We start from the raw sequence: 23,697 nt of genomic DNA on the forward strand, positions 1-23,697 counted from the left end.
AGCGGCGGAGGTGGGAGAGGACGAGGAGGATCAAGAGGTGGAGGATCCAGAGGAAGCGGTGGATCGAAAGGAGGAGAATCAAAAGGAGGATCGAGAGGAGGAAGGATTCCAAGGAGCCCAGTAATCGTAGCTGGTGGATCTCATCGCCACAGTGACGCTTCTCGGTGCTCCGCCACCGCCACTGCCACCGCCGCCACCGCCGCCATCGCCGCCGCTTTGGCTTTTCTGTAAGGACGTGGAATATGCTTCTTGTACATTTGGCATCTACTGTTTTGAGGCAAAACCTTTTTTTTTCGTGTTCTCCTTTAATTTAGGGTTCCTCGATAATGGCGTCGCGCACCTGTGTGTTGGCGTGGTGCGTTTCGATCGTTTCTCTTGCCGCGCGCGGTACTGATTGATTGGCGCTGGCTGTGATTTGCAGGGGAGCCGGTGAGGACGGGCAGCTCGGGCTCGGCAATCTCCAGGACAAGGATTCCGTGTGCGTTGTCGATGCGCTGCGCGATCACAATGTAGTCAGCGTCGTGGCCGGGAGCCGCAACTCCCTGGCGATCTGTGAGGACGGCCGGGTGAGCAGCGAATCGCGAAAGAGGTCGTAATATTTCTTGGTGATCGGTGTGTCGCAGCTCTTTACTTGGGGATGGAACCAGCGCGGCACTCTGGGGCATCCTCCAGAGACCAAGACGGAGAGCACGCCGAGCCAGGTAGAGTGTGGTGTAGATTTTTGGTGCCTAATCGCTCCCTGCAAGACATTTCCAGCAGGGAACTGAGATCTCGGGCTTTGCAGGTCAAGGCTTTGGCAAATGTGAAAATTGTCCAGGTAAGATCGCTCATACTTTTTCTCCTTTTGTAGCTAAAGACTGTCTATCACAGGCTGCGATTGGAGGTTGGCATTGCTTGGCTGTGGACGAAGAGGGAAGAACATATGCATGGGGTAAGAAAAGAATTGTTTTTGCGAGGAAATCCTTTGCATTTTCTTTCCAGGAGGTAACGAGTATGGTCAGTGCGCTGAAGAGCAGCAAACCAAAGAGCAGCAAAACAAAGGCGAGAGTAAAGTTCTCCACCGTGACATCACTATTCCTCAGAGATGTGCTCCTCGTCTATGCGTCCGGCAGTTGAGTAGGCTATTTGGAAGTCTTTCTTGTCGTAGCTTGGTGGCCTTTCCTTGCTAAGATTCTCTGTTTTTTCTTCTTTCAGGTAGCAGCGGGTGGCACACACTCGGTGGTCCTTACAGAGGAAGGACATGTTTGGACCTGGGGACAACCATGGCCTCCCGGCGACATGTAAACTTTTTCTGGCGAGACTTTCTTTTTGGCTGATTGGTGGCTTTTTGCGTTCCAGCAAGCAAATATCTGTTCCAGTTCGCGTACAGGGATTGGAGAACGTAACCATGATTGCCGTCGGTGCTTTTCACAATCTTGCGCTGGTCCAACACGGAGAAGTTTGGGCGTGGGGCAACAACGAGTACGGGCAACTTGGCACTGGAGATACCCAGCCGCGTTCTTCTCCAGTTCCTGTGAAGGGTTTGACTGGACTTGTTCTGGTTTGTACATGATTCTCTTGACTCTCTCTTACGCTTCATAAGTTTTCTTTAATGTATGCTTTCTTTGTCTTGTAAGGTTGATATTGCAGCTGGTGGCTGGCATTCTATGGCATTGACACCTGATGGAGCGGTAAGTGTCTCTCTAAGATCTCACGGAAACAAAGAGCCTATGCTGAGTCTTTTGACAAAACGCACAGGTGTATGGATGGGGGAGAGGAGAGCATGGACGGCTGGGTTTCGGTGATGACAAGAGCAGCAAAATGCTTCCACAGAAAGTTCATCTTCTAGCTGGAGAGCCAGTTGTGCAGGTACAGAAACTTTCTTGTTTATATGTTTTCTCTTTTCCATCCTCGGAAGGATTTTGAGAATTGTACGCAAGTTTACAGGTTTCGTGTGGTGGCACGCATTCCGTGGCAGCAACAATCAGCGGTCGCATGTTCTCAGTAAGTTCGTGTAGTTTTGGATCACGTTTCAAGTCGTAGATTGATGGCTGCCTCTTACCTGGTCTAGTTTGGACGTGGTGACCACGGGCGTCTTGGCTATAGTGGAGCAGTCACGACCGGGCATCCCGTCGAAGTCCCCGTTTCTCTCCATCACTACTCGCGGCACAACATCGTCAGTGAAGACGAGGCCAATGGTAGTACCGGGTGGGTGGTAAAACTCGTTGCCTGTGGTGGCAGGCATGCTCTCGCGGTTGCTTCATGCTAGAAAACTTTTCTTCTTTCTCTTCTGCAAGCCTACGTAAGTCATTTCAGCCGGAGAAACTTCCCGAGCAGTGTCATCTTGTGAGTAAGTTTGCCAGTTTCTTACATTGTTCTGACCAATTCCTGGTGTTTTTTCCAGGGGAGATCTCTTCCAGAATGTTGTCAGCAATACGTAAATTCTTCCGTGGTTCCGGCACAAACAAACGTGAATCACATGTGGCTAGCGAGAACTCCGTATGATCTTTACTCGAATTTCTCGCTCGCTGCTACAAAAATTTCTCCAGGCATCATCGTTTTTGTTTCGATCTCCCGTGTTCCTTCCAGGAGGAGCTATAGCTATTTTCGATCCTTCCAAGATCCTGCAATAGTAGCAAGAAGAACTACGTTTTACCTCCCGGATGGAACTAAATTGTTAGCCTCCAGCGTGGAACACATGGAACAAGGACAGTGGTCCCAAAGTACGCACGGACAAGTCACGCCTAGACACCACGTAAAACATCGCGAAAAGAAAATCACTCCAAGGAGATTTTACTTAGATTGTTGTGTTGGAGAATAGCATGCTACGTGGTTTGATAAGAGGCCATGTCGATTTTGTCACTTTCACCACCTTAGCATGAGAATTTTAACCATGACGAGAGTTATTTTGACATCACACAACACAAATTCAACCCACCTGTCATTACAAACAAATAACGACAATGAGCCCACGGGATTCGAACCTGGGACCTCCTAATCGCATCTCGGGAAGATTCCATTTATACGCTTGCGTGCCCTCTCTCTCTCTCTTTCATTCTCTCCTTGGCTCTGTCGAGTACATCGTCACTGGCGGAGGCGGCGCTACAAACATTGATCGGTTCTTCAAAGTCCAGGCTCTGCCGCTAGGCGGTGACAGAGTTCTTCACGTCTCGCTCATCGATCCGGCGCCGATTTATGCCGCGCTCGATCGATCCAGGTTACTGTAAGTGAGTGCTGCATTTCTCAGGGATCCTCCTTGATAGCGCTCCTCCATCGTTCCTTCTCCTCGAAATATCGCTCCTCCATCGATCTCTCCTCCTCCCGCATCGATCTTTGTTCGCGAAATATTTCTCTTTTCTCGAAATATTCTCTCTACTTGTCGATCGATTCCACTCTCCAGCGACTCTCACCATGACGGAGCTCGAGAAATCCATGGCGGACAGGGAATACCGCACATCGGACACCCTGCTCGTGAGAATCGCCGAGCGGCCCCTTGCTGTCGCCGCTATCTTCTTCCTCACTGCTATCTTCCCCTGGGTCGTCTACTTCTACGCTCCAGCGCTTGCCGAGGCATTCCAGTCGACGAGCTACACGGATCTCATCCAGTGGCTGTCCTTGCCAGTGCTCTTCCTCCTCGTCAACTGTGTGGTGTTCTTCCTGTGGATCAATCACTCCAAGAGCAGCAGTGGCAGTGGCAGTGGCATCGCTAGAGCTCCTTCCTCCATCGCGGGGGAGAGCTTGATCGGCAACAGCGAAGATTGGGGCAGTGTTTTTGATGCTCATCGCCAGGTGAAGAAGGATGAGAGTAGCACTACTGTAGCTGACAATCCCAAGGCTCGGGAATCGGACCCTTCGTTCTCATCGTCATCGGAATCCGAGAGAGAGGAAGAAGAAGAACGACGAGAAGTTGATGAACTTCGAAGAAAGCTAGAGCTTCCAGCAAGAGAAGAACAAGAGCCACAAGTAAAGAAGCGTCCGGCAAAGAAGATCTCCTCAAAGCTCGAGGAGGAACGCGATCATCAGCCTCCGGCAAAGAAGATCTCCTCAAAGCTCGAGGAGGAACGCGATCATCAGCCTCCGGCAAAGAAGATCTCCTCAAAGCTCGAGGAGGAACGCGATCAACCGGCTCCATCTCCAACAGCATCGAGGAAGAAGTCCGCCAGGAACGAGCAATTGGAGTCGATCGACGAGCAGAGAGTGTCCAGGCCGAGGCACAAGAAGACCCAATCGCTCAAGCTGGACGCCAAGATGCTGGAGGAGATCCACGCCGCGGCGGACAAGGAGCACCAGGAGCAGCAGCAGCAGCAGCAGCAGAAGCAGACGCAGGCGCAGACGCATCGAGTGACGAGGAGGAACTCGTCGCCCAAGTCGAGAACGCCCACGCCATCTTCCTTTGGGCTGGAGATGGATCCCAAGCACGTCACCCGGAGGAATTCGTCGCCAAAGACCATGACGCCCACGGCCTCGTCGTCGATATCAACACCCTCGCTCGCAAACATCGGCACTTACATCCCACCGTCGCGCCCGGTCCCTCTCGACCGGGACGATCTCAACACCCGCATCGACAGCTTCCTCACCAAGTTTAAGATCGAGCGCCAGGAATCCAACTTGCGAGCCGCGCTCTTGAGCGACGACCAAAAGAACCGGTAACCTTCTGGAGCCCGTTCAGTTCCCGGACACCGTAAAGCTTGGCTGTTTCGTTACAAGGTGGCTAATCATGTGCTATCATGTGTGTGGTTCTTAGGTGAAAGGCTCTCTTCATCCGCCATGACCCCACGAAGGAAAAGAAAGCGGGACCTTCACTGGATCTAGAGCGCGATCGATCAATCGCTTCTTTGGAGAACAAGAATGTCCACAGCTTTTTTTCTTGAAACACTGTGTAAGAAGTAAAAAAGGGAGGGATCGATCCATCGATCACGAGCGGCTGCCTCTACAGTCGATACTAGTTTTGTCAGAGCTTTCTTGGTTTTCTCCTTTTTTATTTGTTAAAATGTGTGGAAAAGGCTTTGGCCAAGATACATAGATAGATCCATTCCGGACTTTCGTGTTGCTTTTGAAAGAGACATATGGACACCACCATTGTCGGGTCTCATAATCCACAGCACGACCCACACCCTCTAGTGGGTGCACCTGCAAATGCAAAGCATCCATCCGGAAAGAGCATTAGAGAAAAAATCAAGAAAAAAGGGTAAAGAAGCTCCAACAAAAAGGAAAGAACTTCCTTCTTCTCTCCCTTTAAAGAATGTTACGTACTGTGATCAATGCCCCGGATGTTGTCTAGTCCACCCCGTCTGCCTCCGCCACCACCACCGCCACCGCCACCACCACCGCCGCCACCACCCCACCCTCCTCTACTTCCTCCGCTTGATCGTCTCGTCCTGCCGTATTGATCTGATGCGTCCTTCTGCAATGCAACACGAGGCATCAGTCACGGGAAACCAGTGCGAATCTTTTCCGCTGGCGAGAAAACCCGGAGAGAACAGAGTTTTGTCACAAGGACTAAGTTCTAAAGCTTCTAGCTTTGGGACCAGCGGGGCTCTCTATCAACAACGTGAATCTTCAATCAATCGTAGCTATCCTTGTCTATCTTAAAAAAGACCAATCGTTTTGACTTTGTGCCCAATCAGGCTGGACAAGACAAACACACTTACAGAGAACAAGGTGAGCAAGAAGGTGTGAATCAAGGCCAAAATCCCCCAAAAGTAGTCCGCGAGGAGGCTGAGGCTCCATGGGCGCTTGTTCTTCAATGACCCTGTTCCGATTCCATCAGCAAGGAAGGAGAAATTGGAAATACTCGATCGATCTCTTACCTCCAGCAACGTACGCCATCGCGCGAGCTTGGAGCTCTTCCTTGCCCTAGGGCTTTTGTGTCCTTGACGCAACACGTGGCGAGGCCCCATTGGACACATCGACGTCATTGTTTCAAAGGGCAACGGTTCGATTCCAGCTGGAACAAAAAAAAACGACTTTTTTTGGAGCTCTCTTGTCTCAATGGCTAGTGGCCAAAGCCGTGACGAGAAGACCCAGAACAAAGAATGGTTGCGCACTAGCCTGCAAGACAAATGAGAGATAGGATTGGTCAAAAAGAAACTTTGGGGAGTGGAAATCATGTGCTTGCCTGATACTTCACGTCGTATTTAAGTGGATCCTTTAAGAAGTACTGGAACTGGATGAGATTGGAAACAGGGAAAAGAGCGTAAGCTAGAAACTACGAGACAATCGAGCTCGCAACTTGGACAAAAGAATGCTAGCTCACCTGGAAAATTATTTGCGGAGTGATGAGTCCAAGTAATGTCAGTGCGTAGTAGAGCTTCCCAGTGGCGAATAAGTAGCCTGTGATCAAACGCGGAATAAGTGGAAGAAAAAGTCGTGTTTTCTTGTTTTCTTAAACTCGGGATTTTTAGCTGCTGACCTGCAACGGATAGCTGCGTGAGGTCGATGGAGCCAATGCATATCCACTTTGCAGTGTCGATTCCAAATGCGACTGGTAGAGACTGGGTAATCAAGCGAAAGCATTTGAACGAGTTTTGGCTAGATCCAAAGGAGAAATATAAAAGAATATCACCTGTAATCCCATGGCACGGTCTCCTTCTATGCTCTTAAAGTCGTTCACGATGGCGATTCCGAGCTGTGACGACACAATGCTGGCGATTGAGTACAAGAGAAATGGAAAGGAAAAACGCAAGGACGCTAACCCCTGCCGTGCTGTACAATAAAGTGAGGACGACAACGTCCCAGGAGAGCGTTCCAAAGAGAGCTTGCGAGGCCCACCTGTATGGCGCAAAAGAGGAAATCAAAACGCGAGCGAGCGAAAGCAATGTCACGTACCAAGGCAAGGCAATGTAGCTTGAGCCGAGTGCGTAGTTTCCTATCCATCCGCTTTGCTTCAGCTGTAAAACGCAAGCTTAACTCGTACTCCTGGAGGAGTGGTTTGATACCTTTAAAGGAGGGGCAGAGTATATATATGAGAGCAAAGCGCCTCCAAGCGAAAGGCAGAATATTGTTGGAAATGAGTGACCAGCCTGTGTTTGCGAACATGTGTAAGCAAAGATTTAAAACCGAAGGACGAGATTGAAAAACAACATACCCACACATCGAGCGTATAAGCAAGACCAATGCCACCAAGAAGCAACACCCAAATTTGCGTGATTACCTGTAAAGTCGTCAGAAGAACTCAACCAAAAATTCATGACTTGTCGACTTACTTCGGGTTCGGATATGGCTCCTGACGGAATTGGTCTGTAAGGCTCGTTGATAGCGTCTATCTCGCGATCATACCAATCGTTGATGGTCTGAAACAGAAATATGGAAGATGAAGATAGAATCGAAAAAGGAAAATAACCTGAGTGTATCCAGTTAAGAATGGCCCGGCCATCAACATACAAGTGATGGACTTAGCAACATCCTCGATTGTCCAATGGAAATTTCCTGCAACATGCATTCTCGGTTTTTTTAGCGACCAACACGCACAAGCGTACCAGATGCCGCTGCACCACACAAGACTCCCCAGATCAATGGTGCCCATGTCACCGGTTTTGTCAACTGTAAGCGGATTTTCCACTTGTCCTGCATTGAGATATCATGTGATTTAGAAATCTTCCTTTCGGTGGAAAAGTCGTTCGGCAGGCACCGTTTCTTTTCCAGCTCCTTTCATGCCAAGAAGTTGGTTCACGGCGGAAGATCTGGTATCACTGGGAGTAACTTCAGGAGCATTGGGCTTGGCTGAATCAGAGAAAAACAAATGTCAAAATTGGTAAGGAAAGAAAGAAACCTTGACAAGTTCCTTACTTTTGTCTGTCTCAGTACCAGCTGCCCGAACGTTCAAACGCCCTGTTTCATGAGAATTGAGCACCTACAACAGCATGCAACATGCCTACCTGTGTGCCGTTTCGATCGGACCCCGGCACTCCTGTGTTGAAATCTAATCCTGGCAGCCGGCATTTGAATGCAGCACCCATGAATTATTCGGCAATCAGAAACCCACAACGCTTCGGTGGTCGACGGCTTTGAAAGATACAGAGATAAAAAGGCCATAGCCGCTCGCGGCACTGCTGCGGTCAGCAGAGACAAACCAAAAGGTCAGAAAATCCCTTGCTGTTTTGAACCTTAAGACGGAGGAATATCCAATCAACATCGTGTGCGCTAGATCTAGCCACGTAAGTTTGATCTGCTCAAGTCGAGCTTACGATTAAATAGAAACTGCTCGACTTTGCATGAACGTACCTGGTCTGTTGCGGTGAGACACCGAATTCCTGGGAGGAAAAGAACACCCGCAGCTGCAAAACTATAAGGGACGGCGTGCATAGAATGAAACAAAAAACAATACCTGTCATGCCGGAACACCCGTTTTCATTTCGTGAAAAAGGATCGCTGCATTTTTATGAAGAAGGTTTGCCATGGCTCCTCCGTCAGCAGTCACCTGTAAGTCCCGGTGCAATGTCAGTATCACGAAGGGATCTCAACCAAATGGAAAGGAACAAGGCAACCAGGATGCAGAAAAATGTAAGCACTACTGTGGCAAATGCACTCACGAGCTTCCTTCTTGCACAGGTCACTCTTTCCACCCTCTGGATCCCTTGCAACCGTCGGAGATTGTAGCAGCAGCGCATGTTATCAAAACTGCACTTGCACCAACACTTGTGAGTTCTTTCTCTTTGCACGCAACCTCACGAAAATGGTTCTTACAGGCCAAAAGCGGCGTCATAAACTTCATCGAGGTGATCCTCGACGAGCCAGAGAAGATGCTGCTTGCTCTGTATCAATGTCAACTCCAAGTGAAACACAACCATCAACAGCTAGTACGTCCTTCAAGACAAGCAAGGCTGACCGTGTACAATGCACACAACAATGAAACAAGTCTCTGGGTTGTGGAATTACCAGCAGCGCCTAGAGCTCCCAAAGTCTTGTGGTGCCAGTACATTCCAGACGTCCAGCCTCCAGTGGTAAGTTTTCATAATTCCTTGCATGATAGACAAGAACGTGTAAGTGACCAGCAGGGAACAGAGGAATACGTGCTCTGTGAAGCAATCGTAAAATCGCACAAGCCACTAATAGAGGCATTGAGAAAACGAGGAATCACTAACACTGACCTGATCATGGTGGACACCTGGTAAGCCTTGCGGAATTCGCTTGTCGGAAACATGAACTTAGTGCAGGTGCACTGGTTACCACGAAGAAAAGGATGCTCCAAGTCGTAGACTGGCGAGACCGCTTATGTTTTATAGAACTGAGAGCTCCTGTCCGATGGAAAACGGCTACGCGAGACCGATAGAAGGCCTGTCGCTGCTAGTTGATCTCCAGAACATGAATGTCGTCGAACTCGAGGAGAGAGAAGCTGCTCCGCTTCCGCCACCAGATCCAATGAGGAACTACACACCAGCTTGTGTTCCAGGAGGCCTCCGAACCGACGTCAAGCCGTTGCAGATTTTACAACCTGGAGGACCAAGTTTTGAAGTTAATGGATACGAAGTAACCTGGCAAAAGGTAAAGGTTTCTCGAGTGCTCTTGAGACTAACCTGTTCGTTTTTACCTCAGTGGTCCTTTCGCCTGGGATTTACTCCACGAGAAGGTCTAGTAATCCACACTGTAGCGTATAGCGACGGTTCTCGAGGTCCGAGGTCTGTGGCTCACAGGTTGAGCTTCGTAGAGATGATAGTCCCTTACGGAGATCCTGCAGAACCACATTACAGAAAAAATGCTTTCGATGTAGGAGAAGACGGACTTGGGAGGAATGCTCACTCGCTGAAAAAGGTAGGATGACTAGCAGACATGTAAGCTCACGACCTGTTTGCTTTGGCAGGGATGCGACTGCTTAGGATACATTCACTACTTCGATGCGTATCTCACGGACCAAAAGGGAGACGTCGAAACACTCGAAAATGCAATATGCTTACACGAAGAAGACAATGGCATACTGTGGAAGCACAAGGATTGGAGGACAGGTCTTTCTGAAGTCCGAAGATCTAGACGGCTCACCGTTTCTTTCATATGCACTGTCGCAAACTACGACTATGGCTTCTACTGGCACTTCTACCAGGTAGATCAACAAGCATCCTAACAATCCAGACTATCACTAAAGCTCCCTACTTAGGATGGGAAAATAGAGGCTGAAGTGAAACTTACCGGCATTCTGAGCCTCGGAGCGATTCAGCCCGGCGAGCAAAGGAAAAACGGAACGGTCATAAGCACTGGATTATACGCTCCGATACACCAGCACTTTTTTGTAGCACGCATGAACATGGCAGTCGACAGCAAACCTGGAGAAGCAGAAAATCAGGTACTTGAAGCTCAATATGAAACTATCACCTTTCCTTGCCTCGGCTCATTGTTTCTAAGTCCTTGTTTCTCAGGTTGTAGAGGTTAACGTTGTGCCAGAGCCACCGGGTCCAAACAATCCTCATTGCAACGCATTCTACGCCAAGGAGACGCTGCTAAAATCCGAAATGCAAGCTCAGAGAGACTGCAATCCTTTATCTGCACGACACTGGATAGTAAGTAGACTCAACAACGAAGAAAAAACTTCATGCTCGACTTCTATGACAATGCAGGTAAGAAACACCAAAGTTGTGAATCGAGCTGGCGGAAACACAGGCTACAAGCTTGTTCCCGGAGCAAACTGCCTGGGATTCATCGGCAAGGACGCGATGATCCTGCGAAGAGCCGAGTTTCTCAAGCACAACCTCTGGGTAACCAGCTATAGCAAAGACGAGCTCTACCCAGCCGGCGAGTTCCCCAAGCAAAACCCCCGCATTGGAGAAGGCCTGCCGACCTGGGTGAAAAAGGACCGCGATCTCGAGAATGCCGACATCGTCCTGTGGTAATACTCTAGGATCGATCTCTCCTTCCTCTCTTCTCGCAAAATCTCCTAGTTCTCGATCGATGCAACGCAGGTACGTATTTGGAGTGACACACATACCTAGGCTCGAGGATTGGCCCGTGATGCCAGTGGAGCGCATCGGATTCACACTCACGGTAGGAATCCTCGATCGCTTGCTATGGCGCCGCTAACGAGTGATCGATGGATCGCGCAGCCGCATGGATTCTTCGACTGCTGCCCGGCGATCGACGTTCCCCCAAATCAGAATGGCGCTTAAACCCTAAAGTTCAAAACAAATGCCCTTGCTCAAACCCTAAACTTAAAAAAAAAAGCCCTTAGAAGACCCTTAAAAAAATATTCTCACAGACATAGTCAATCGTTTCTTCTTCCTCTTCCAGTGTTGTATAGATCAGATCTTCGTGGCTTCCTCCTCTTGCTTCTTCTGGGCATCGCGAGCGATCCCTCTCTTGCGAATGTTCAAGCTTGTCTTCAAGCGATTGGCATCGAGAGTGTGCTCCCGGAACAATCCCCTTATGAACCACAGCAGCGAGTGGAGGAAGTAGGGAGTGACGCGGGCCTCGTAGCCGATCCATCGCATCGCGCACTGCGCGTAAGTATCCGGCGAGGGACAAGCAAGGGAAGGCTTTCGTACTCGCGTCATTTTCGTGGCGACATATAGAGGAACCTGTGACAGAAAAGAACGAGCGATCACTTCCAAAGTTCGTGGAAATGGTCTACTGGTACCTGGCATTGGATGTCGATTCCTACATCCCGGTACTCGACATTCAGTGACTTCGAGAATTGGTCGACGAATCTGTGCGAAAAAAAAAGTGTTTTGCAGCTTAGAACAGCGAAACGTAGCCAGAGATCATAGCTTCAAACGGCTGAAGAAGAAGAAAGGAAGAACAATGAGAGGAGGAAGAACGTACCCTTTGGTCGCCGCGTAGAGCGAGTATAATGGATCCGAGGAGAGAATGGACGCTGCCCCGGAGCCCATATTGATGATACATCCTTTCCTCCGTTTGAGCATCCCCGGGAGAACCATGTGAACCATTCTCGTCATCGCCTCCACGTTGATCCGGAGGAGATTGGTGAGGAGCTCGTCGTCCACCTCGTGAAAGAATCGCGCGTAAGGATACGACATACCCGCGTTGTTCACCAGCATTCCCACCTCTAGCCCCTCGATCGCCCGCTCGACCCTCGACACCTCGGCCCGGAGATCCGGCCCGCAGAGATCGACCACCACGGGGAGATAATCCACGCCCTTGTACAGCGCCTGGAATTCCTGGATCATGTCGCGGAGCTTGGATTCCGAGCGGCCGACGAGCACCAGATTGAGGCCGCGCTGCGCGAACTGGTGGCACAGCGCCTTGCCGATTCCATCCGTGCAGCCCGTGACCAGCGCCCAGGCGCCGTAATCCCTGACATTCTTGGCAGGCCGGAGGAATGCGGCCCAAATCCCAATGGAAAGCGCGTAGAGGAGGCGAAATCCACAGAGCATACCGAAGATCGCCAGCGCCTTGACAACGGGGATGTAGTGCTGGACGCATGCGAAGGCGAGAGCTGTGATTCCGATGTTGCTCGCGTTCTCCATCAGGAACTCGGACAGGATCTGCGCAGGCCCCGGTGTCGACGTCATTTCGATCGGATCGATGGAGCGAGCGAGCGAGCGCCAAGCAAAGCGCGCCGAGAATAACCTAAGCTAAAGAACTCACACTACTCCACACGACAATCCCCGCCGTTGGCTCCCAGACCATCGGAGCCGTCCACCGCCTTGAGCGCATTCATTGAGCGCCCAGAAGTTTGGTCTGTGACCTATTTAAAAGCGTCGGATATTCCCTTCAACGGCCAGCTTTTATTCCTTGCCAGCTGGGCACCTCTCTCTCGAAATTTTGTAGGTTCTTGCGAGTTTTCTTGGCAGATCGGGGAGATATGGGCAATCCGGTGGGGCTTCCGCTACTCCTGGCGATCACTAGCGTCATCGCGACGGCATTTAAGTGGCATTCCGCGCCTCACAAGGTGCCATTCTGGTGGAATCTGCAGGGTAAAATCCATAGATTTCTATCGGCATTGTCTGATATCTAGATCTTCTAGGGCATCCCGTGGCCTGGGCGCCGCGATGGATCGGTCTCTTCGCGCTCCCGGTGCTCCAGTTCCTGATTCCATATGTCATCTATCAATTCGCCGCGCGCGATAGGGATCTGGAGCGACAGGGGTGAGTGATTTCTCCCAAGTCTTCCAGATCTAGCACGGGAAATTTGATCGTCTGGGTGGATTTCCAGCGGAGAGTCAAAGCACGCGGCAGCCCACGTGATCTCCGTGCCGGCATTGTTCCTGTTCTTCGTTCACATTTTCGTGATCTTAGATGCGGCAACGAGTCCCAGCCATGACTTTCATCCTCGTCTCTTCGTTGCGAGCATAGCATTGTGGCTACTCTTCTGGTTTGGATATAACATCCAGGTACCGTCGAATTTTCATGCCTTGATCTTTCGTGGTGTCATGCGATTTCTTCTTTGATTCTTCCAGTATGTGGAGTTTAATTCCACCATTGGCATTCTAACACCATGGACAGTATCAAATTCTACTGTCTGGAAGCAAACCCAGAATCATGCAAGTACGTGAAATTCTTTTGGTTCCTTTGGTTTTTTTTAACAAAACTTTGTGTGTAGGTGTGATTCTTATGTTGTTTGGAATCATATTACTCATTGTTTCGCTGGTGTGCCCCTTGGGAACTGGATTTCTAGTGACAACTCTAGTGCTTATGTTTGCTCCTTTCTTTTATTTCCTGATTTATTCTTATTGTATCTTATCAAACAGTGGCGAACCATTACTACCTTGAATAATACAATATATAAGTAACCATATAATTGCATCTATCTTCACTAAATAGCACGCCATACATCTGGACGAGGAGATTTCGCAGGAAGACGCTGTTCTTGTGGTCCCTGGGAAGGATCTAGGCGTGGATCTGGCGCGCCATCGCTGGCATTGTCGCAAGATGTGACGAGGGCGGCAAGCTCTTATGCGCATCGCATCATGGCCGTTGGATGATGGGGACGTCCGGGCAGGTTCTAGCTTCCATGGTCCAGCCACGATGTTTTTCATGGCACGCGGCGAGAACTCATCCCCCATCGCTCAGCTGCACTCCAAATGCCGGAGGCAATCGCGATCACAATTAACTTCCTGCACACAACTGGAGGGTGGTTTTCAGGGCGATGGATCAAAGGATATCATCTCCTAATGTCTTGCGCAGCTTACGTTTGGGTTGAGCGTCTCAGCGGCAGTGCAAGATCCATCCTATCCGGTAAGCTCTTATTCCGTTTGCTCTCTTCTTGTTTCTTCTTTTCCAGTTGTGAGTTTTCGATTATGTTGACACGGTTGTGATGATCGGACAAGCCAGCACTTTCCAAAAGGACAGCACTATCCATACTTATGGAAACATCGTCTACATGAAATGCACATCTACTATACGATCTACATCTCGGACGTCTGTCCTAAGTCCATCTACAGGTACAAGAAAACTCATTTACATTTTGGACAGAACTAAACGAGTGGAAAATAGGTGGCCATAGAGACTGGAACCCTCCAAATACGCTACGTTCCAGCTGATAGTCGTCAGCTGCTCTATACCGATGGCTTTCCAGTAAGAAACGTGTTTAACCGTGTTATATGCGCTTGCTTCAATGGAGCGTCCAACACCGCTCAAACAGGAGGCTTGGACATGCGAGTGATAGTAAGCAAGATAAGCGGGGTCTGACCTGAGGTTCTGCTCCGCCTCCACCACATCCAGCAGCTGATATCTCCAGAGGATCTCAAGGTCTGTCAGTCTTTCTCCTCGAGTTTTAACAAGTTTGTCCTTTTACTGAGATCTTGGTTATCTCTTAAGGTTTCTAAGCAATGCACGGCGTTATTGCTTTCTACAAAGACACCACGAGAGTCCTTGTTAACGCTCTTGGATTTCAAACTTATGGAGGCACACGTCTGGGTGGGATGTTTTGTCAGAAATCCTGGAGGTCTCGAGTTTTCTTGACTTTTAGTTTTAGGGAAGGTCAGGTATGGACGTCCATGAGCAAGATGAGACTGCAGTTTCGCAATGGTTTCAAGAAGCATGAGCCGCAGGTCTTCGAGATCATAACCTTTCCAAAGTTTGGCATTGGACAGCGAGCGTTTCTCATCCAGGCTCAAGGTGTGTATGTTTGGAGCTATGGCCGTTGTGCATTTTTTATGGTTTTTATGTTTTTGATAGAGGGAAACATACTGTGGGACTGCATCTCATTTCTAGACGATGCCACAGTGGAGATAACCAAGTCACTAGGTGCATTGAGAGCGATTGCCATCTCTCACCTGCATTACTACAGCACAAACTCTCGATGGAGCGAGGCTTTTGGAGGCGTCCCGGTTTACACCCACGAATGGTATTGTCTACCTTTGTTTCTCTCTTTCATTTCGATCTCTCTGTATCCATACTTTTGCAGAGTGGTTTACCAGCACGAAAAGGTTAAGTTCTACTATGGGAGGGACTCACGCTTTTAGCCATTTTGCTGTTGCACAAATCCTCCACTGGTCTCATGGAGCTCAAGGGAGAGGTTTTTTATTCACTGGAGATATCTTACAGGTATAAACTTCTGTCGTTTACGAACTTTGTTTTCGTTTTGTTTTCCTCACTCCATGTTTGATTTGTAGGTGGGGATGGACAACAAAACAGTGAGCATAATGAGATCGTATCCAAGTTATATACCACTCTCGTCCATGTTTGATTTGTAGGTGGGGATGGACAACAAAACAATGAGCATAATGAGATCGTATCTAAACTATATACCACTCTTGTCAAGCCACACTAAAAGGATAGGCCAGGTGATCGAGCCATGGGATTTTGGGAGGCTCTACGTTGCGTTTCAGGACAGAGAGGATGACGCTGCTTAAGCATCACAATTATCGATTGACTCTCAAGTAATGAATCAGACTGAAACTCGAGATGTCTTTCTGATTATGATTTGCCATAACATTGTTTCCAAAGCTAAATTGGACATTTGTTTTTGTGAGGGAGACAGTGACACAATCAATTTAGAGTGAGCAGTGTTACAGCATACACAGTGGATACATGAGTTTCTTTTTACAAGATCTTTTGTCTAACTTTTAAGCTTCTCCAATGCTTGTCTTACATCTTCAACTCTTGCAATTTCCTTAAGCAGGTTGCTTATCTTCTTCAATTCATCATATTTATGCCCTTTCCTGTTTTTGAATGCACGGATGACAATTCCATTGCTGGGCTGCAAGCAAAAGGACTCTGGCTTGTCGTCCACGATCACCGTGTGTCTCAGGTCCCGCCCTAATCTTGAAAGATCTTTCACAACCTTTCTCCCTCCCACTTCCTTGGGCGAGCATGAATCTCTGTAGAGGCGATGGGTGAAGAGATTCCCAGCTGGGTCGAGCCTATCCAATATCCTGTCTGCATAAGGCTTCACCGCTCGAGTAAAAACCACGATCTCATATATCTCACTCATCTCATTTAGAAATGTATCCACACCCGGCCGCTTTGCGACAAGGTAACGCTGCAATGGAAGAGTCTTCCCACTGAAGAGCTTGAGGGACGCTGTAGCCTTGTGGGCATGGATTAGTGTCTCGTCCATGTCTAACACAAGCGTCGGTTTCTCCTCCAAAGCTGGCGGTAGTAGTGGAGAACTGTGTGTCACCTTTACCTTTTTGTTCTTTACTTTGGTCACCATGTCGAGAGTTGCAAAACTCCAATCGCCATATTCTCTCGCCCTCTTCATCGCTGTGATAAAAAAGAAAGAAAGAACGCAAGCCCTAATTGTAAAGGATCTTTATAAATCAAATTAAATACACTTTACTAAATATACCATAATTCTGGCCGTAGAAAATTTCATGGATTTTTTCTCTCAGGCTCGCTGGTTTTGGAGGTGGGAGCGTTGTCCCGCTTAAATGGCAATCCACAGTTTGAGAGGAGTACGCGCAGTACTAGTGAACTGAACTTACTGGGAACGAACCTTGACATAACTGAAGATTTGTTCGATTGCATATTCTGGAACGCAGAGAGAGTTCAGTAGCTTTGGTTCTGACCTCCAGCATGGATGTAAAGCGGATTTGAGTCACTGAAGGCGGAAGTTTGCCGGCTGAGAAAGAATCCAACAGCTCCAAATTTCCTTTAGCTCCAATCTAAACTCGCCTCAAGATGTTCGTCTTTCGATTCTGACTTGAGCATTGAGAACGTGTGTTTCATTGTAGATCATTCCAACCATGGTGGTGAAACCATGGTTATCAACGTTAAGGTGCTACTACTGCCACTGGAGTAAAAGTTTGTGCGAGCTTTTGTGTGAGTTCGTGCTCTTGGATCTTTATCTATGGGAGATTGCCCCCTTTGTTTGCTCAATCTATTCTCTTTTCTCTTGGCTCTCCAGAAATTATGGCTCCTACTCGAAAGCTTGTGCTTGCATCGCTCCTCTCATGCCTGGTCATCGCTGCGGCTTTTGCTGCTGCAGTTTTGTTTAGTTCTCTCTCCAAAATCTCGATAGTTTCTGTGTCCACACCAGCGACGACCATGGCGATCCATCAGCAAACTACAGTGCTCAATAGTATAACTCTCTGTGTGTTTTCCATGACGTTTTTTCTGTGGATCTTAGCCTTCCTTTACACGGCTAGGCCATGTTTTGTTCTTTGAAGTTAAGCTTGACTCGAGAAAATAAAGTGGTCAAGAAGTGGATGATCTTGCTCGCCGGGTCCACTCTGCTGGATTTGTCACAGTCTTCGCTGGTTGTGAATTTCGAGTCGGAGGACACGTTCATTGACCCTGAAGGCAGCGCTCGCAGCAGTGGAAGCGTATACAATTTCTAGATTTTGAGAAGCACTGTTTTCTGCTACATTTCAAGTGGCTTGCAGATCCGTGGTGGTATGAACTTGGGGAACGTGAAGTCCTATCTCGATACTGGGGCGAGTCATGTGTTGTCACCTCGGTAAGTGTTTTACATCAGTCTTGGAATTTAACTCTTAACATTGTGTGTGTGAGACTAAGTCTTGCTCTGGCATTCTCTCGTGAGCAAGGAGCGCGATGCAATCGTCTGGATGGCAATGGTGCCAGCTTTTGCTCACAAGGGACTCCTCTTGGAAACTTGAGTTTGGTGCCCGGAAGAGGCTCATCGCTTCTTGGAGGTGGCCAATTCCAGAGATAGGCCGAGAGGAGCACTGTGCGCGCCATCTTGCTCTTGTAAGGCATTCGATCGTAAATAAACTTTGCATTTTCAAGATGGTTTCTAGAGGTGAGCATATGGATCATTGTTGCCCAAGAGATGAGCCATCTTTAGGAAGGAATCTAGTGCCTCGTCCAAATGCCCATTCGAGGCATATGCGGCAAGCATGGAGTTCCAAGCCACCACGTGCCTCTCAAACAAACATTTAGCCTCCTCCAAGCAGCCATGAGGTGCATAGCCGTCGATCATAGCCGTAAACGCCACCTCATTAAGATCCGGGGCATCTTCAAAGAGATTCTTTGCTTGCTCCATATGCCCGGCGTTCAAAGAGATCTTTGGCTTCATCCAGCCGCCGGTTCTGGCAGTGGCCTTGGATCATGGCCGTCCACGGCGCGTGAGAGATGCCCGTTATGGGCATATGGCACGATCATGGCCGTGCTAGAAACCAGGGTTTGCTCCGGCATGGAGTGGAATACCGCCTCCGCCTCGCCGAGATTGCCACTCGGCGAGTACATCTGGATCATCGCGTTCCAGGTGATGGAATTCTTTGCAGGGATGCGATCGAAGAGCTGCTTGGCGCGCTGCACGTCCCCGGCCGCGGCGTATGGGCGTTGCCGCGGTATGCTTTCCAGGACCGATCGCGCCTGCTTCAGGTCGTGGTTGCGAATGTAGGCCTGGAGGGTGAGATTCCAAGAGAAGAGATTGGGATCCGAGGTAGAATCGAAGACCGATCGCGCTTCCTCCAGGCAGCCGCAGCGGCCATACATCTGGACGAGGAGATTTCGCAGGAAGACGCTGTTCTTGTGGTCGCTGTGAAGGATCTGGGCGATGGATCCGGCGGCCATTGTCGCAAGATGTGACGAGGGCGGCAAGCTCTTATGCGCATCGCATCATGGCCGTTGGATGATGGGGACGTCCGAGGTTCAAGTCCTGGCAGGTTCTAGCTTCCATGGTCCAGCCACGATGTTTTTCATGGCACGCGGCGAGAACTCATCCCCCATCGCTCAGCTGCACTCCAAATGCCGGGCGCGCTCGTCAACGACACAATTAACTTCCTGGACACAAGTGGAAGAGAGCAGGCTGGTTTTCCGGGCGATGGATCAAAAGGATATCATCTCCTAGTGTCTTGGCGCAGCTTACGTTTGGGTTGAGCGTCTCAGCGGCAGTGCAAGATCCATCCTATCCGGTAAGCTCTTATTCCGTTTGCTCTCTTCTTGTTTCTTCTTTTCCAGTTGTGAGTTTTCGATTATGTTGACACGGTTGTGATGATCGGACAAGCCAGCACTTTCCAAAAGGACAGCACTATCCATACTTATGGAAACATCGTCTACATGAAATGCACATCTACTATACGATCTACATCTCGGACGTCTGTCCTAAGTCCATCTACAGGTACAAGAAAACTCATGTATATTTTGGAGAGAACTAAACGAGTGAAAAATAGGTGGCCATACAGACTGGAACCCTCCAAATACGCTGCGTTCTAGCTGATAGTCGTCAGCTGCTCTATACCGATGGCTTTCCAGTAAGAAACGTGTTTAACCGTGTTATATGCGCTTGCTTCAATGGAGCGTCCAACACCGCTCAAACAGGAGGCTTGGCCATGCGAGTGATAGTAAGCAGGATAAGCAGGGTCTGACCTGAGGTTCTGCTCCGCCTCCACCACATCCAGCAGCTGATGATATCTCCAGAGGATCTCAAGGTCTGTCAACCTTTCTCCTCGACTTTTAACAAGTTTGTCCTTTTACTGAGATCTTGGTCATCTCTTAAGGTTTCTAAGCAATGCACGGCGTTATTGCTTTCTACAAAGACACCACGAGAGTCCCTGTTAACACTCTTGGATTTCAAAGTTATGGAGGCACACGTCTGGTGGGATGTTTTCTCAGAAATCCTGGAGGTCTCGAGTTTTCTTGACTTTTAGTTTTAGGGAAGGTCAGGTATGGACGTCCATGAGCAAGATGAGATTGCAGTTTCGCAATGGTTTCAAGAAGCATGAGCCGCAGGTCTTCGAGATCATAACCTTTCCAAAGTTTGGCATTGGACAGCGTGCGTTTCTCATCCAGACTCAAGGTATGTATGTTTGGAGCTATGGCCGTTGCGCATTTTTTATGGTTTTTATGTTTTTGATAGAGGGAAACATACTGTGGGACTGCATCTCATTTCTAGACGATGCCACAGTGGAGATAACCAAGTCACTAGGTGGATTGAGAGCGATTGCCATCTCTCACCCGCATTACTACAGCACAAACTCTCGATGGAGCGAGGCTTTTGGAGGCGTCCCGGTTTATACCCACGAATGGTATTGTCTACCTTTGTTTCTCTCTTTCGTTTCGATCTCTCTGTATCCATACTTTTGCAGAGTGGTTTACCAGCACGAAAAGGGTAAGTTCTACTATGGGAGGGACTCACGCTTTTAGCCATTTTGCTATCCTCCACTGGTCTCATGGAGCTCAAGGGAGGGGTGTTTTATTCACTGGAGATATCTTACAGGTATAAACTTCTGTCGTTTACAAACTTTGTTTTCGTTTTGTTTTCCTCACTCCGTGTTTGATTTGTAGGTGGGGATGGACAACAAAACAGTGAGCATAATGAGATCGTATCCAAGCTATATACCACTCTCGTCCATGTTTGATTTGTAGGTGGGGATGGACAACAAAACAGTGAGCATAATGAGATCGTATCTAAACTATATACCACTCTTGTCAAGCCACACTAAAAGGATAGGCCAGGTGATCGAGCCATGGGATTTTGGGAGGCTCTACGTTGCGTTTCAGGACAGAGAGGATGACGCTGCTTAAGCATCACAATTATCGATTGACTCTCAAGTAATGAATCAGACTGAAACTCGAGATGTCTTTCTGATTATGATTTGCCATAACATTGTTTCCAAAGCTAAATTGGACATTTGTTTTTGTGAGGGAGACAGTGCCACAATCAATTTAGAGTGAGCAGTTGTTACAGCATACACAGTGGATACATGAGTTTCCTTTTACAAGATCTTTTGTCTAACTTTTAAGCTTCTCCAACGCTTGTCTTACATCTTCAGCTCTTGCAATTTCCTTAAGCAGATTGCTTATTTTCTTCAATTCATCATATTTATGCCCTTTCCTGTTTTTGAATGCACGGATGACAATTCCATTGCTGGGCTGCAAGCAAAAGGACTCTGGCTTGTCGTCCACGATCACCGTGTGTCTGAGGTCCCGCCCTAATCTCGAAAGATCTTTCACAACCTTTCTCCCTCCCACTTCCTTGGGCGAGCATGAATCTCTGTAGAGGCGATGGGTGAAGAGATTCCCAGCTGGGTCGAGCCTATCCAATATCCTGTCCGCATAAGGCTTCACCGCTCGAGTAAAAACCACAATCTCGTATATCTCACTCATCTCATTTAGAAATGTATCCACACCTGGCCGCTTTGCGACAAGGTAGCGCTGCAATGGAAGAGTCTTCCCACTGAAGAGCTTGAGGGACGCTATAGCCTTGTGGGCATGGATTAGTGTCTCGTCCATGTCTAACACAAGCGTCGGTTTCTCCTCCAAAGCTGGCGGTAGTAGTGGAGAACTGTGTGTCACCTTTACCTTTTTGTTCTTTACTTTGGTCACCATGTCGAGCGTTGCAAAACTCCAATCGCCATATTCTCTCGCCCTCTTCATCGCTGTGATAAAAAAGAAAGAAAGAACGCAAGCCCTAATTGTAAAGGATCTTTATAAATCAAATTAAATACACTTTACTAAATATACCATAATTCTGGCCGTAGAAAATTTCATGGATTTTTTCTCTCAGGCTCGCTGGTTTTGGAGGTGGGAGCGTTGTCCCACTTAAATGGCAATCCACAGTTTGAGAGGAGTACGCGCAGTACTAGTGAACTGAACTTACTGGGAACGAACCTTGACATAACTGAAGATTTGTTCAATTGCATATTCTGGAACGCAGAGAGAGTTCAGTAGCTTTGGTTCTGACCTCCAGCATGGATGTAAAGCGGATTTGAGTCACTGAAGGCGGAAGTTTGCCGGCTGAGAAAGAATCCAACAGCTCCAAATTTCCTTTTCAAGAAGTTCGTCTTTTGCTGATATCTATTCTGACTTGAGCATTGAGAACGTGTGTTTCATTGTAGATCATTCCAACCATGGTTGTTAAACCATGGTTATCAACGTTAATGTGCTACTACTGCCTCTGGAGTAAAAGTTTGTTCGAGCTTTTGTGTGAGTTCGTGCTCTTGGATCTTTATCTATGGGAGATTGCCCGCTTTGTTTGCTCAATCTATTCTCTTTTCTCTTGGCTCTCCAGAAATTATGGCTCCTACTCGAAAGCTTGTGCTTGCATCGCTCCTCTCATGCCTGGTCATCACTGCGGCTTTTGCCGCTGCAGTTTTGTTTAGTTCTTTCTCCAAAATCTCGATAGTTTCTGTGTCCACACCAGCGACGACCATGGCGATCCATCAGCAAACTACAGTGCTCAATAGTATAACTCTCTGTGTGTTTTCCATGACGTTTTCTCTGTGGATCTTAGCCTTCCTTTACAGTACAGATCCTGCCCGAGTGTACTCAAAACAGTAAGAAACTTCAAGAAAATAAAGTGGTCAAGAAGTGGATGATCTTGCTCGCCGGGTCCACTCTGCTGGATTTGTCACAGTCTTCGCTGGTTGTGAATTTCGAGTCGGAGGACACGTTCATTGACCCTGAAGGCAGCGCTCGCAGCAGTGGAAGCGTATACAATTTCTAGATTTTGAGAAGCACTGTTTTCTGCTACATTTCAAGTGGCTTGCAGATCCGTGGTGGTATGAACTTGGGGAACGTGAAGTCCTATCTCGATACTGGAGCAAGTCATGTGTTGTCACCTCGGTAAGTGTTTTACATCAGTCTTGGAATTTAACTCTTAACATTTTGTGTGTGTGAGATTAAGTTTTGCTCTGGCATTCTCTCGTGAGCAAGGAGCGCGATGCAATCGTCTGGATGGCAATGGTGCCGGATTTCGCTCACAAGGGACTCCTCTTGGAAACTCGAGTTTGGTGCCCGGAAGAGGCTCATTGCTTCTTGGAGGTGGCCAATTCCAGAGATAGGCCGAGAGGAGCACTTTGCGCGCCATCTTGCTCTTGTAAGGCATTCGATCGTAAATAAACTTTGCATTTTCAAGATGGTTTCTAGAGGTGAGCATATGGATCATTGTTGCCCAAGAGATGAGCCATCTTTAGGAAGGAATCTAGTGCCTCGTCCAAATGCCCATTCGAGGCATATGCGCCAAGCATGGAGTTCCAAGCCACCACGTGCCTCTCAAGCAAACATTTAGCCTCCTCCAAGCAGCCATGAGGTGCATAGCCGTCGATCATAGCCGTAAATGCCACTCATTAAGATCCGGGGCATCTTCAAAGAGATTCTTTGCTTGCTCCATATGCCCGGCCTGGTGATCATGGTCGTCCATGTTACTAGGGCATTCTATCAAAGAGATCTTTAGCTTCATCCAGCCGCTGGTTCTGGCAGTGGCCTTGGATCATGGCCGTCCACGGCGCGTGAGAGATGCCCGTTATGGGCCATGGCCGTGCTAGAAACGGGGGTTTGCTCCGGCATGGAGTGGAATACCGCCTCCGCCTCGCCGAGATTGCCACTCGGCGAGTACATCTCGATCATCGCGTTCCAGGTGATGGAATTCTTTGCAGGGATGCGATCGAAGAGCTGCTTGGCGCGCTGCACGTCCCCGGCCGCG

At 48.6% G+C, this 23,697-nt stretch overlaps 9 protein-coding genes across 17 annotated transcripts in view; 6 read left to right on the forward strand and 3 right to left on the reverse strand.

Moving 5' to 3' along the window:
* The first annotated feature begins 258 nt into the window (after positions 1-258).
* Positions 259-2,599, forward strand: LOC9640529 (ultraviolet-B receptor UVR8). Of its 5 annotated transcripts, none has more exons than XM_024659840.1 (13): positions 259-355; positions 422-566; positions 624-701; positions 785-817; positions 871-931; positions 982-1,112; positions 1,195-1,280; positions 1,339-1,540; positions 1,617-1,670; positions 1,738-1,848; positions 1,927-1,983; positions 2,051-2,329; positions 2,384-2,599. In XM_024659840.1, exons 1-12 carry the CDS (start codon positions 327-329, stop codon positions 2,246-2,248), a joined length of 1,185 nt encoding a protein of 394 aa, XP_024515608.1. In that variant the 5' UTR covers positions 259-326; the 3' UTR covers positions 2,249-2,329; positions 2,384-2,599. The 5 variants fall into 5 exon arrangements, with proteins under 5 accessions (XP_024515608.1, XP_024515606.1, XP_024515607.1 ...); XM_024659838.1 differs by having other exon boundaries at positions 2,051-2,325; XM_024659839.1 differs by having other exon boundaries at positions 2,051-2,325; positions 2,394-2,599.
* Positions 2,600-2,960: 361 nt separating this feature from the next.
* LOC112340806 (histone H3.v1-like) lies at positions 2,961-4,997 on the forward strand. 2 transcript variants are annotated; one of them, XM_024659837.1, is made up of 3 exons: positions 2,961-3,966; positions 4,018-4,625; positions 4,724-4,997. In XM_024659837.1, the coding sequence occupies exons 1-3, from the start codon at positions 3,391-3,393 to the stop codon at positions 4,725-4,727; spliced, it is 1,188 nt and encodes a 395-aa protein (XP_024515605.1). In that variant the 5' UTR covers positions 2,961-3,390; the 3' UTR covers positions 4,728-4,997. The 2 variants fall into 2 exon arrangements, with proteins under 2 accessions (XP_024515605.1, XP_024515604.1); XM_024659836.1 differs by having other exon boundaries at positions 2,961-4,625.
* On the reverse strand, positions 4,938-5,889 carry LOC9640530 (glycine-rich selenoprotein). The gene is made up of 4 exons (XM_002985918.2): positions 5,790-5,889; positions 5,631-5,731; positions 5,233-5,383; positions 4,938-5,109 (listed from the first exon to the last, which is right to left on the reverse strand). Exons 1-4 carry the CDS (start codon positions 5,806-5,808, stop codon positions 5,069-5,071), a joined length of 312 nt encoding a protein of 103 aa, XP_002985964.1. The 5' UTR covers positions 5,809-5,889; the 3' UTR covers positions 4,938-5,068.
* A 7-nt stretch (positions 5,890-5,896) lies between these two features.
* On the reverse strand, positions 5,897-9,147 carry LOC9640770 (chlorophyll synthase, chloroplastic). Of its 3 annotated transcripts, XM_024659844.1 has the most exons (19): positions 9,069-9,147; positions 8,857-8,938; positions 8,306-8,398; positions 8,203-8,255; positions 7,857-8,146; positions 7,768-7,809; positions 7,610-7,701; positions 7,458-7,545; positions 7,322-7,407; positions 7,185-7,271; positions 7,067-7,132; positions 6,918-7,001; positions 6,808-6,869; positions 6,675-6,750; positions 6,545-6,607; positions 6,392-6,473; positions 6,236-6,312; positions 6,098-6,145; positions 5,897-6,030 (listed from the first exon to the last, which is right to left on the reverse strand). In XM_024659844.1, exons 5-19 carry the CDS (start codon positions 8,011-8,013, stop codon positions 5,968-5,970), a joined length of 1,173 nt encoding a protein of 390 aa, XP_024515612.1. In that variant the 5' UTR covers positions 8,014-8,146; positions 8,203-8,255; positions 8,306-8,398; positions 8,857-8,938; positions 9,069-9,147; the 3' UTR covers positions 5,897-5,967. The 3 variants fall into 3 exon arrangements, with proteins under 3 accessions (XP_024515612.1, XP_024515611.1, XP_024515613.1); XM_024659843.1 differs by lacking the exons at positions 8,857-8,938; positions 9,069-9,147 and adding an exon at positions 8,511-8,598; XM_024659845.1 differs by lacking the exons at positions 8,857-8,938; positions 9,069-9,147 and adding an exon at positions 8,511-8,598 and having other exon boundaries at positions 8,203-8,263.
* LOC9640771 (copper methylamine oxidase) lies at positions 8,376-11,106 on the forward strand. Its single transcript, XM_024659764.1, has 10 exons — positions 8,376-8,618; positions 8,667-9,088; positions 9,135-9,462; positions 9,514-9,729; positions 9,779-10,015; positions 10,070-10,255; positions 10,329-10,469; positions 10,527-10,795; positions 10,869-10,950; positions 11,010-11,106. Exons 1-10 carry the CDS (start codon positions 8,376-8,378, stop codon positions 11,070-11,072), a joined length of 2,187 nt encoding a protein of 728 aa, XP_024515532.1. The 3' UTR covers positions 11,073-11,106.
* Positions 11,107-11,114: 8 nt separating this feature from the next.
* Positions 11,115-12,613, reverse strand: LOC9640531 (very-long-chain 3-oxoacyl-CoA reductase 1). Its single transcript, XM_002985920.2, has 3 exons — positions 11,725-12,613; positions 11,540-11,609; positions 11,115-11,480 (listed from the first exon to the last, which is right to left on the reverse strand). The coding sequence occupies exons 1-3, from the start codon at positions 12,432-12,434 to the stop codon at positions 11,205-11,207; spliced, it is 1,056 nt and encodes a 351-aa protein (XP_002985966.2). The 5' UTR covers positions 12,435-12,613; the 3' UTR covers positions 11,115-11,204.
* A 16-nt stretch (positions 12,614-12,629) lies between these two features.
* LOC9640772 (immunity protein SdpI) lies at positions 12,630-13,662 on the forward strand. Its single transcript, XM_024659846.1, has 5 exons — positions 12,630-12,839; positions 12,890-13,010; positions 13,078-13,255; positions 13,322-13,409; positions 13,465-13,662. Exons 1-5 carry the CDS (start codon positions 12,728-12,730, stop codon positions 13,632-13,634), a joined length of 669 nt encoding a protein of 222 aa, XP_024515614.1. The 5' UTR covers positions 12,630-12,727; the 3' UTR covers positions 13,635-13,662.
* A 3,889-nt stretch (positions 13,663-17,551) lies between these two features.
* The window catches only part of LOC112340766, a 7,053-nt gene continuing 907 nt past the window's right edge, over positions 17,552-23,697 (forward strand). Inside the window, exon 1 of one of the 2 annotated variants that reach the window (XM_024659738.1) lies at positions 17,552-19,392. In XM_024659738.1, the coding sequence (XP_024515506.1) occupies positions 18,402-18,860 (459 nt within the window). In that variant the 5' untranslated portion in view covers positions 17,552-18,401 and the 3' untranslated portion in view covers positions 18,861-19,392. The remainder of the gene's footprint in view (positions 19,393-23,697) is intronic. The other variant, XM_024659737.1, reaches the window with a different exon arrangement.
* On the forward strand, positions 19,874-20,427 carry LOC9640773. The gene is made up of 3 exons (XM_024659742.1): positions 19,874-20,070; positions 20,133-20,299; positions 20,360-20,427. Exons 1-3 carry the CDS (start codon positions 19,875-19,877, stop codon positions 20,384-20,386), a joined length of 390 nt encoding a protein of 129 aa, XP_024515510.1. The 5' UTR covers position 19,874; the 3' UTR covers positions 20,387-20,427.

Source organism: Selaginella moellendorffii, unplaced genomic scaffold (genome assembly GCF_000143415.4).
Source record: "Selaginella moellendorffii unplaced genomic scaffold, v1.0 SELMOscaffold_70, whole genome shotgun sequence".
NCBI lineage: Eukaryota > Viridiplantae > Streptophyta > Lycopodiopsida > Selaginellales > Selaginellaceae > Selaginella > Selaginella moellendorffii.

Excerpts from the sequence above, each read along its gene's own strand:
- LOC9640529 (XM_024659840.1), top strand. The coding sequence starts at position 327 with ATGGCGTCGCGCACCTGTGTGTTGGCGTG. Across the intron at positions 567-623 it reads CGATCTGTGAGGACGGCCGG|CTCTTTACTTGGGGATGGAA; the intron begins GTGAGCAGCGAA and ends GGTGTGTCGCAG. Across the intron at positions 702-784 it reads CGGAGAGCACGCCGAGCCAG|GTCAAGGCTTTGGCAAATGT; the intron begins GTAGAGTGTGGT and ends CGGGCTTTGCAG.
- LOC112340806 (XM_024659836.1), top strand. The coding sequence starts at position 3,391 with ATGACGGAGCTCGAGAAATCCATGGCGGACAGGGAATACCGCACATCG.
- LOC9640530 (XM_002985918.2), bottom strand. Across the intron at positions 5,384-5,630 it reads TCTTGCTCACCTTGTTCTCT|AAGGACGCATCAGATCAATA; the intron begins GTAAGTGTGTTT and ends GTTGCATTGCAG. Across the intron at positions 5,110-5,232 it reads CATCCGGGGCATTGATCACA|GTGCACCCACTAGAGGGTGT; the intron begins GTACGTAACATT and ends TTGCATTTGCAG.
- LOC9640770 (XM_024659844.1), bottom strand. The coding sequence starts at position 8,013 with ATGGCCTTTTTATCTCTGTATCTTTCAAAGCCGTCGACCACCGAAGCG. Across the intron at positions 7,002-7,066 it reads CTTATACGCTCGATGTGTGG|GCTGGTCACTCATTTCCAAC; the intron begins GTATGTTGTTTT and ends TCGCAAACACAG. Across the intron at positions 6,751-6,807 it reads AGCTACATTGCCTTGCCTTG|GTGGGCCTCGCAAGCTCTCT; the intron begins GTACGTGACATT and ends TGCGCCATACAG.
- LOC9640771 (XM_024659764.1), top strand. The coding sequence starts at position 8,376 with ATGGCTCCTCCGTCAGCAGTCACCTGTAAGTCCCGGTGCAATGTCAGT. Across the intron at positions 9,089-9,134 it reads CTGATCATGGTGGACACCTG|GTGCACTGGTTACCACGAAG; the intron begins GTAAGCCTTGCG and ends AACTTAGTGCAG. Across the intron at positions 9,463-9,513 it reads ACGAAGTAACCTGGCAAAAG|TGGTCCTTTCGCCTGGGATT; the intron begins GTAAAGGTTTCT and ends TTTTTACCTCAG.
- LOC9640531 (XM_002985920.2), bottom strand. The coding sequence starts at position 12,434 with ATGACGTCGACACCGGGGCCTGCGCAGATCCTGTCCGAGTTCCTGATG. Across the intron at positions 11,610-11,724 it reads CTCTACGCGGCGACCAAAGG|ATTCGTCGACCAATTCTCGA; the intron begins GTACGTTCTTCC and ends TTTTTCGCACAG. Across the intron at positions 11,481-11,539 it reads GAATCGACATCCAATGCCAG|GTTCCTCTATATGTCGCCAC; the intron begins GTACCAGTAGAC and ends TTTCTGTCACAG.
- LOC9640772 (XM_024659846.1), top strand. The coding sequence starts at position 12,728 with ATGGGCAATCCGGTGGGGCTTCCGCTACTCCTGGCGATCACTAGCGTC. Across the intron at positions 13,011-13,077 it reads AGGGATCTGGAGCGACAGGG|CGGAGAGTCAAAGCACGCGG; the intron begins GTGAGTGATTTC and ends GTGGATTTCCAG. Across the intron at positions 13,256-13,321 it reads GGTTTGGATATAACATCCAG|TATGTGGAGTTTAATTCCAC; the intron begins GTACCGTCGAAT and ends TGATTCTTCCAG.
- LOC9640773 (XM_024659742.1), top strand. The coding sequence starts at position 19,875 with ATGTTTTCTCAGAAATCCTGGAGGTCTCGAGTTTTCTTGACTTTTAGT. Across the intron at positions 20,071-20,132 it reads GTTTCTCATCCAGACTCAAG|GGAAACATACTGTGGGACTG; the intron begins GTATGTATGTTT and ends TTTTTGATAGAG. Across the intron at positions 20,300-20,359 it reads CCGGTTTATACCCACGAATG|AGTGGTTTACCAGCACGAAA; the intron begins GTATTGTCTACC and ends ATACTTTTGCAG.